Here is a 10,394-nt window from a genome sequence, read left to right on the forward strand (position 1 = left end):
AGCAGAAATACAAATGGTTATACTTTTCTCTCCCTGTCTAGGCTTCACTGGAGCATGAGGAAGGAAAGATCCTGCGGGCACAGCTGGAGTTACATCAGTTGAAGGCGGACTTTGAGCGGAAGCTGGCAGAGAAGGACGAGGAGATGGAGCAGGCCAAGAGGAACCACCTGCGAGTGATGGATTCCCTGCAGACATCACTGGAGGCAGAAACCAGGAGCAAAAATGAAGCACTGAGGATTAAGAAAAAGATGGAAGGGGACCTGAATGAGATGGAGATCCAGCTCAGCCAGGCCAACAGGATGGCGGCTGAAGCTCAGAAACAAGTGAAGACCCTGCAGAGTTACCTGAAGGTATTGTGGCCTTCTCTCTGCATATGCATTAAGCGGTGATTTTAAGATCACACCTTGATAATGTATGCATAGATCATCTTCTGTCTTTTCCAATATGGTAGTAGGAGATAGTATCTTTCATCTTCAGACCATGTGGGTCTTTATCTGCCATCATATACTATGTTCAGGGAAATCTCCACATCAACAACTGATTCTCTCTTCGGTAACTAGGATACACAAATTCAATTGGATGACGTTCTCAGAGCCAACGAGGACCTGAAAGAGAACATCGCTCTTGTGGAGAGGCGGAACAATTTGCTGCAGGCTGAACTGGAGGAGCTGAGAGCCATCGTGGAACAGACAGAAAGAGCCCGTAAATTGGCAGAGCAGGAGTTGATCGAAACAAGTGAGAGAGTGCAGCTGCTCCACTCCCAGGTGAAGAACCTTCCCACCTTCCCTGTCTTAATTCTGTCCATACTAGAGCCAACCTCATCCACTAAGGCATCATCCTGAATCCAGTTCCCTTCATTAATGGATCATTCTAGATCCAGCCTCCACATCCCTTAATGGTTCATTATGAGTCTAAGCTTCTCCCCTTTATATCTTAATGGTTCTTTCCATATTGAGATCTGACTATGAATGGTTCCTCCCTGATTGAACAGCTTCCCTTCATTTATTAATAATTCTTCCTACATCTAACTAGGACCAACATAGTAGTTAGAGCAGAGGGCTGAGAACCAGGGAGATGAGGGTTCAAATCCTGCTTTTCTGTAACCTTGGGCAAGTCACTTTAACCCTCTATTGCCTCAGATATCAAATTTGGCCCCCAGTTAATAAGCTGTATTAATGCACCAGCCCCATTGTTCTACGTGGGGCTTATTTACTAACTGTGTTTGTTTGTTTGTTTATTTACAATGTGTGATATACCACTTTTTGTCAGAATACAAGGCAGTTCACAAAATAAAAATGCAAATGATAACAAATAAACAATCAACGTGCATTAAATCAGTAACACAAGATAGTAAGTGAGTAATCACATCTAACATTCAGATCCATCGCACAATCCTTGTTAACGGTATCTCGTCCATAAATGGCTTGTAATCGTAGCCTGTTCTTAAAGTGGAAAGCATGCTGTTGAGGGAGAGGTTTCCAGTCTCTACTCTGGGTTGAAGTGAGCTCAGTACCAGTTCTCTTGTCTGTCCACCCAGAACACCAGCCTGATCAACCAGAAGAAGAAGATGGAGACGGACATCTCTCAGCTGCAGACAGAGGTGGAGGAGTCTGTGCAGGAGTGCCGAAACGCGGAGGAGAAGGCCAAGAAAGCCATTACTGATGTAAGTTCCCGAGGGCAAGTAGCTGTGTGCTCTGCGCCAGTGCAGCCCCTCCCTCGCACTGTCACTGATTCCCACGATCCTCTCTCCCCACAAATGGAAGAGGACAGCTGTAGGTGGCTGTCCCAGATTTAGCCCCTCCCTCGCACACTGTGCAGTGGTGGATGGTCATCCTCTCTGATTCTAATCCCAGACCTAGTCCTTCCTTCACGTAGGGAGTCATTCTCACTGATTAGGAGTGGCCTAGTGGTTAGGGTGGTGGACTCTGGTCCTGGGGAACTGGAGAACTGAGTTCAATTCCCACTTCAGGCACAGGCAGCTCCTTGTGACTCTGGGCAAGTCACTTAACCCTCCATTGCCCCATGTAAGCCGCATTGAGCCTGCCATGAGTGGAAAGCGCGGGGTACAAATGTAACAAAAATAAAATAAAAAAATTTCTTCTCCTTCCCCTGTCTTTTGTTCATAAACACTCCTTGTTTCTTCTTTCATCTATTGTCTCTCTTTCTCTCTCCTCCTCGCCTCTTCCTCTTCTACCTCTTTCCATTTCTGTTTCTCTATGTCCCCATCTCTCTCTGTACTTCCTGTTCTGTCCCTGTTTTTCTTCCCCATCTTTCCATCTCTCTTCAATCTCTTATTGTATGTCTGTCCTTCCTCTGCTTTCTCTCTCCCTTTTCCATGTTTCCTTCCTTCCCTTCCTCCCTTGTTCCTCTCGGACCTGCAGGCGGCCATGATGGCAGAGGAGCTGAAGAAGGAGCAGGACACCAGCGCTCATCTGGAGCGGATGAAGAAGAATATGGAGCAGACCATCAAGGACCTACAGCTGCGGCTGGACGAGGCCGAGCAGATCGCTCTGAAGGGCGGCAAGAAGCAGCTACAGAAGCTGGAGGCCCGAGTGCGTGAGCTGGAGAATGAACTGGAAGGAGAGCAGAAGCGTAACGCCGAGTCCGTGAAGGGCTTACGCAAGTATGAGCGGCGCATCAAGGAGCTCACCTACCAGGTATGGATCCTTTTTTCAGATAGCGTTTTCTGGTGGGCTTTGTGGAGCTTAATGTAATGGAATCACTACAGGTTAAGACCTGTCTATCCCCGCCCACCTTTCCCGCCTTCCTCTCTCCCCACAGACGGAAGAGGACAGGAAGAACCTGGCTCGGCTGCAGGATCTGGTGGACAAGCTACAGCTGAAAGTGAAGGCATACAAGAGGCAGGCGGAGGAGGCGGTGAGTCCCTTGTGTCTTTGTCTCTGTATCTCAGTGTCTAAAGATCCCATGGGAATGATCCCTATTCACTATCTCTCTCCTATCCATCCTTCTCTTTTCTTCCCCAGGAGGAACAGGCCAACAGCAACCTCGGAAAGTACCGGAAGGTTCAACATGAGCTGGATGAGGCAGAGGAGAGGGCCGACATTGCAGAATCGCAGGTCAACAAGCTGCGTGCCAAGAGCCGTGATATGAGTATCACCAAGGTAACTACCATAGATGCCACAAGTCAGAGGGACCCTGAGGCTATAGTGGAGGGGTTGAATATGGGATTTCGTGAGTGGGATCTGGGAATGCAAAAGAGGAACCAATCGGTAACTGCCTGGGAAGGGCTGGATGTGGGACTGCAGAGGAGTGAAGGGGAGTGGATGAACCTGGGAGTACAGGGGCTGGGTTGACACAAGGACTGCAGGAGAAGGGCTGGATCTGTGAGTGCAGGGGAAGAGCTAGAAATAATACCGAGGTGGAGGGACCGGACTTGACATTGTGAGCAACTGGCTGGATTTGAGGACACAGGGACAGATCTGGGAGTGCACACACACACTCACCCTTGTTGCTTTGTGTTGGTTGTGTTTGCAGAAAGGAATGACTGAAGAATAAGCAGTCGCTGCGGAGCTGTCTGACACTGAGGTCTCGCTGTCTTCTTTTCCTTCTGTTTCTGTAGAATAAAGCTGTATTTAGCATCTGCTCATCTCTCTCTCCCTCTCTCACTGTGTTCTCTTTGTCTCTCTCTCTCGGGGTAAAATGATCAAAATGATATAAGTGTATCAGGTTCCATCTTGTGACAGACTGCAGTCCTTGGACTATTGTGAGATGTGTTACACCTCTGTGCACACGCATGTAAAAAGAAGACACATAGGATCAATCACATGTACAGGGTGAGGGAAAACAAAAGTAACCCCCTAGAGTATTTTGCCGTTTTCTCAGCAACCGTTTTGAATTGCAACAACAAACTTAACGTACTTAATTAGTCATCATACGTATGTATTACTATAAAACATCATTTAATTATGTTGATGTTACTAACATTTTAGCATTAATATCTAATGATTTTTGCGCGTTAAGCTAAAACACAGTAAAATAACATCATTCAAACGATACAGTTAACAATGTGCCAGAATTTCACAGTCACTACGAACACTCAAAGTGTCCACCTCCATCTTTAACACAGGCCTTCAGTGGCTTTGGAAAGTTCTTGGCAGCCTTGTCGATTGGTCCCTGTGGCAGGCTGGCAAAAATGTGCCCCCCCCCCCCCCCCCCCCCGGGCGTTTTACCTCATCATGGTGACGTTCCAAACCTGGCAACAGCAGCGATTCTCATACGAAGCCCTGTCGCCACCGCCAGCACTCGCCTCTTCTCTTTACAGCGGCTGCCGGAGCCTCTTACGAAACAGGAAGTTACTTCAGAGAGGCGACTGTAGTAAAGGGAAGAGGCGGGTGCTGGTGGCGACAGAGTAGTGTATGGGAATCGCTGCCGGATTCGGAGTGTCACCGTGACGGGGTAAAACGCCACAAAGCCACTCCCCGAGTTGCCACTCCTGTAGGGTGTCGCCTGAGACCCCCGCTTCAGGTGGCCTAATGATCGGGCCACCCCTGGGCTGTCCCACATCATCTGCAGTGCTTCCATGAGTTTGGCGATCGTTTGCAGCTTTGGGTGCAGCTTGTGACAGGCCTCCAACATTGATCCCCAGACAAAAGTGTACATTACTGTAATGTCATTAACAGTGAGCCAGTACCCTGTTTGTTTGTTTTTAAATAATGGTAGTTTTACAGTGTAAACATTTCTGAATGTGTGAACATCGCTGGGCGGTCACGCTAAAAAGTCTGTAGCTTTGCTGTGTTTCAAGAGAATCTCATTCCACTTGGCACATAAGCGTAGGTAGTAACAACGAATGAAGCTGTGTAATTTCTCTTTGAAATTCCAAGCAGAGCTGCACAGCCTCCCTCGGCACAGGAGGAACACAGGCTGAGCATATCCAGTCATTGTTACCATGCAGGAAAAGGGAACTTGTAAGATTGCAAGAATTGTGTGAGTGTATTTGTATGTATGCATATGCATATGTGTACCTCTATGCACATCAATGCACATGTGTAGATAGATATGGCATTATCTGGAAGTCACAGAGAAGGCATTCAAAACTCACGCTTTCACAATCCTCCTTCCTCCTTGCCTCACAAAAGAATTACATAAATTACTGTACATATTTAGAAATATGTATTCTTCCCCCTTCTTACTGCATGCACTTTCTAATCTCTTCCAATGGAATGGTTCCTACAATATTCACTTCTGCACTCTCACCCTGCAACATCACTCTTGCTCCTTGCATTTCTACTGTCTTGCCACACGGTGTCACTGTTGCTTCTTGCACTTCCCTGTCTTATCACAGGGTGTCACTGTTGCTCTGCACACTTCCTCCCTTTCAATACCTGAGTGTTGGTTTAGCCCAGTGGGTCTCAAAGCAGTCCTTAGGACACATTTAGATTTTCAAGATACTCACAGTGAATATGTATGAGATAGATTTACATACATAGGAAACTGGGTTTTCTGAGTGGAGGAATAACAGTTAGCGCATCAGGCTTGCAACCAGGGGAGCCGAGTTCAAATCCCCCCACTGCCATTCCTTGAGATCTTGGACAAGTCACTTAACCCTCCATTGCCTCAGGTACAAACTCAGATTGTGAGTCCTCTGGGAACAGGGAAATACCTGGCGTATCTGAATGTAACTCACCTTGAACTACTACCGAAAGAGGTGGGAGCTAATTCCAAATTAATAAATAAAATATTTATTGTACATATCCTGAAAGCACCAAACTAGACGTGGAGTCCCCCTGGACAGGTTTAGAAAAACTGGCTTACGACAATCCTAGCTACCAGCTATGCAAACGTCTGACATAGTAACATAGTAAGTGACGGCAGATAAAGACCTGTATGGTCCATCCAGTCTGCCCAACAAGATAAACTCATTTTACCTCTTTGGTTCTCTGGTATCCTGGCTACATAGCAGTACAAGTTCCCATACGTAATCTGATGCCTCCCTCTCTGTACTCTTCCAAGTAAGTCACAGGTCAGTCTTCCATTCCTGCAGTTTCAAAGCAGATACTGAACTAAACATCAGCTAGAATGGATTCACTGCACAAAATAAAGCCAGTGTACCTTCGAGGGACTTTGGATCACACACACTTTCCTTCAAGGTCCACATAGACGGTGGTCACCTTTCTTAAACTGAGAACTCGAACTGGAACACGCCCCCAGCTCCTCCTGACTTACACATGAATTCACATGCCCTGCCATATGATGAAACTGACCCAGTGCTCAATGACTTCTGCCAAGCTATCATATTCTGCCTTAAACCAATTACATAGTAATATAGTAGATGACGGCAGACAAAGACTTGCACGGTCCATCCAGTTTGCCCAACAAGATAAACTTGTAGCATATTTATTTATTTATATATTTTCTGCATTTGTACCCCACATTTTCTAATATCAATGTGGATTACAAGTTTCTTTGGATATGCAAGTTACATAGGTGTTATGTGTTGTCTGGTTCAATTATTTGTCGAAATCCGGTACCATCATGTGTCGTCGTGGGTCGGTAGGTTTATATGGGGTCATCAGTGAAGGATTGTTTGAAGAAGTGGGCTTTCGTGTGCTTTCGGGATGCTAAGTAGTTGTTTATGCATTTGAGGGCCTTTGGTAGGTTGTTCCATATTTTGGGACAGATGTATGTGAAGTTGATTGAGTAGGAAGATTTGTACACTATTCCTTGACATTTAGGGAAATGCAGGGTGAGATAGGTTCTAGCACCTTTGATTGCGTTGCATATCGGTAGTTCTGTTAGATTTGTCATGTATTCTGGTGCAAGGCTGAAGACTATTCTGTAGGCGAGAGAGCGTATCTTGAAGGATATCCGTGCTTTGACTGGGAGCCAGTGTAGTTTTTCAAGTACTGGTTGTGTACTTTCAAAGCATTTTTTTCCAAATATTACTCTTGCTGCTGTGTTTTGGGTTTTTTTTTTGCTTTTTGCAGGTTTTTTTTAGTGATTGTTCCTTGCATCCAGCATAAATTCCGTTGCAGCAGTCAACACGGGTGAGGACCATGTATAGTTCTAGTGTGCAGAATGCATCCCTTGATCTGTCCTTGCTATTTTCAAGGCACAGACCATAGAAGTCTGCTCGGCACTGGGTTAATTTTTAACTACTGGAGTTGCTGTTGAAGCCAGCTCCAGGCCAACTAGATCTGTTTAGCTACAATCAGGACACAGGCCATAGAAATCTATCCAGCCCTAGCCGTACTTCCTAGCTACTGAATTTGCCATCTAAGCAATTAACCTCTCCAGTTTGCATGTCCTCACTGGAACAGCACCCCAAACCTCTAAAGAGCCATGGCAGAGTAAAATGCCCAACTAGAAGGTACTGAATGCCCTCTACACCTAAGTGAACATGTCAAAAATAAATGGAATATTCTATTAGACCTGCAATTGTAGCAAGGGGCAGACAGTGCAACACCTTTTGTTCTGTCCATTGCTATGGTCAGCTCACCAGAACTGAAATATGCTCACCAGTGGAAAGAAGTATGACTTCGGTGGACAAGAATGAGAAAATCATCTCTCTCCATGCCTTTCTACACCTCATCACATCATCTGCTCATTATTCATTTTCTATTTCATCACATGATGTCAGTCCCATGCTGTCTATTCATCTTGTCTCCCCATATGGTGCCACTTCTGCTCCAGGCATTCTCTGTATTATATCTCACGGTTTCATTTCTGCTCTGTTGCTGCACCTCGTCTATCCAGTTTCTCATCGCACAATCATTGTCACTCCAATCAGTGCCCCAATATCACCACACGATGTCACTCTTGCTCCAAGCAGTTCCACTGTCTCCATAAAGATCATAAGTACATAAGTGTGGCCATACTGGAACAGACTGAAGGTCCATCAAGCCCAGTATCCAAGAGTGACCAATCCAGGTCACAAGTACCTGGCAAGATCCCCAAACAGTACAATACGTTTTATGCTGCTTATCCTAGAAATAAGCAGTGGATTTTCCCCAAGTCCATTTTAATAATGGCTTATGGACTTTTCTTTTAGGAAGCCATCCAAACCTTTTTTTTAAACCCCGCTAAGCTAACTGCTTTTACCACATTCACTGGCAACGAATTCCAGAGTTTAATTACACGTTGAGTGAAGAAATATTTTCTCCAATTCATTTTAAATTTATTACTCTGTAGCTTCATTGCCTGCCCCCTTGTCCTAGTATTTTTGGAAAGAGTAACCAAGGGATTCACGTCTACCCGTTCCACTCCACTTAGTATTTCATAGACCTCTATCAAATCCCCCCTCAGCCGTCTTTTCCTTGCACTCTGTACATTACCACTGCCATGGAAGAAAGAGTAGCACCACATCTTGCTACAAAAACCCTCTTGTCACAAGGACTGAGGGAAAAATTCTGTGCTTTAAATAACGCATAGGACAATTGGATGCTAATTTTTGGTTGCTGCTTTCTCCTGCTCGACCATTCCCGCTGTTTTTTTTTCAGATGTTTGTGAATTTCTTCACTCAAAACTTCGGGGCACTTTTACAAAACTGCAGTAAACACTAACGCATGCTTAACTCAGCAAAAAGTGGCATTCTGCAGGGTGCATGGAGGCATCCCGCGGTAATTATGGTCTTCATCGCTGGCCTGAAAAAAACCTCCTTATAAAAAATAGAAATTTTTACTTTTTTCTTTTTCTAATCTTTTATTCTTTTAGACTTCTATTTTTTCACAGGTTTTTTTTCAAGAAATCAACATTATTCACAGTCCCAGCATGATGTTGTAACTAAATTTAGTTGCTCAAATAACGCGGCACTTATCTGCAAATTCCTAATGGGGTCCCGTTTCACCTTCATGCTTTATCGAGGGAACACCCTTAAATATGCCTTCATTATTTTGACGTGTTTATTTCTTCAATGCCAGAAGCTTGTGGCCATTAATTTTAAAAAATAGAAAGTTCGACCATTTTACCCCAGCAGTAAAAATGGTCTCAACGCGTGGGGAAGACCTGCAGAAGGGCAAACTAAGGCCAATTTTTACCACTGTTTGGAAAAAGATCCCCTTTACATGGGTATCAGTGTTGCTTGGACAGTAGGATTCAGGGAAGGAGAGGCTGTAAACCTTTGGGCGAATTATGTTTTAAAAAGAGAGTCAATAATTCATAATAAATAAGGTTAAGTGGAATAATAAGAGAGTCATACTTTTTATTCTGAGGAAAAACATGATAAAATATTCAAAAATGGGGAAGCTGTAGAGCTAGAAGACATGAAATGAAACTGCAAGGGGGAGAGAGTGAAAAGCAACGTAGGAAATACTTTTTCACAGAAAGGGTGGTGGATCCTGGATCCACCCTCCCAGTGGAAGTGGTTGGGACCAAAAGTGACAACAATTGAAAAAGGTGTGGGATAAACACAGAGGATGGGATCAAAGGAAAACAAACCACACAGAGGGATGAAAGGGAAATGGGACTTGATATACTGCCTTTCTGAGGTTTTGGGGTTTTTTTGTTTTTTTTTGCAACTACATTCAAAGCGGTTTACATATATTCAGGTACTTCTTTTGTACCAGGGGCAATGGAGGGTTAAGTGACTTGCCCAGAGTCACAAGGAGCTGCAGTGGGACAGAAGAGTTATGAAATTAGGGGGAGGGAGGGAAATCCCTGGGCAGTTGCAAAAAGAAGAAAGGGGGCATATATAGTCCAAAAGAGAGAGAGAGAGATGCAGTTTGCTCTGAATGTAAATTCATATCCGGATCACTGAGTTTCTTTAAAACAACTTGTGAAGTTATTCAGAATGTTGTATACAAATGAATACTGTGTCAGTTAAAAGCAGTCTTAATTTGGAAGTGATTGTTAACCTGTAATATAAGGTTTTACTGACTGTGGCAGGTATCTCTCTCTCTCGCCATTGCAATGAGAAACTACTTTGTTGGGATAATGTTATCTGCATTTTGAGCATGAACTCTGTGTGGAGCTCTGGCTTCTTAAATCCAGACAGGACACCTCTCTGACTTACTGCCTTCAAAAATCATTTCCACAAAAACGTTCTGTTCCACTAAGGGTCAACCTCAGTGCCCTGATCCTAATGAAATTGCAAATCAAGTTAATTTTGATGAAGGCATCTACCACCCAATATTCAGAGAAAAATAGCCGCTAAAACTCCTAACCCTTATTCACTTGTTCAGAACCCTTATTTTATCATCCTCACTTTAATATTCCCTTATCTCTTGTTTGTCCTGTTTGTCTGTCCTAATTAGATTGTAAGCTCCATCGAGCAGGGACTGTCTCTTCATGTTCAGGTGTACAGCGCTGTGTACATCTAGTAGCACTTTAGAAATGATAAGTAGTAGTAGTAGTAAAACGTCACTTAAGCGGCTCTCCGGCACTGAATGTCGCCACTTAGCGACAAAGATAACTGGTTATATCGGGCGATAAAACCAGCT

General features: G+C 44.4%; 1 protein-coding gene across 1 annotated transcript in view; it reads left to right on the forward strand.

Moving 5' to 3' along the window:
* LOC115458002 (myosin-7) overlaps positions 1–3,603 on the forward strand; it is a 29,707-nt gene extending 26,104 nt beyond the window's left edge. Inside the window, exons 34-40 of the mRNA XM_030187746.1 lie at positions 42–350; positions 561–764; positions 1,538–1,663; positions 2,382–2,657; positions 2,782–2,877; positions 2,985–3,122; positions 3,496–3,603. Of these exons, the coding sequence (XP_030043606.1) occupies positions 42–350; positions 561–764; positions 1,538–1,663; positions 2,382–2,657; positions 2,782–2,877; positions 2,985–3,122; positions 3,496–3,516 (1,170 nt within the window). The 3' untranslated portion in view covers positions 3,517–3,603. The remainder of the gene's footprint in view (positions 1–41; positions 351–560; positions 765–1,537; positions 1,664–2,381; positions 2,658–2,781; positions 2,878–2,984; positions 3,123–3,495) is intronic.
* Positions 3,604–10,394: the final 6,791 nt, after the last annotated feature.

The sequence above is a fragment of the Microcaecilia unicolor genome, chromosome 14 (genome assembly GCF_901765095.1).
Source record: "Microcaecilia unicolor chromosome 14, aMicUni1.1, whole genome shotgun sequence".
Lineage (NCBI taxonomy): Eukaryota > Metazoa > Chordata > Amphibia > Gymnophiona > Siphonopidae > Microcaecilia > Microcaecilia unicolor.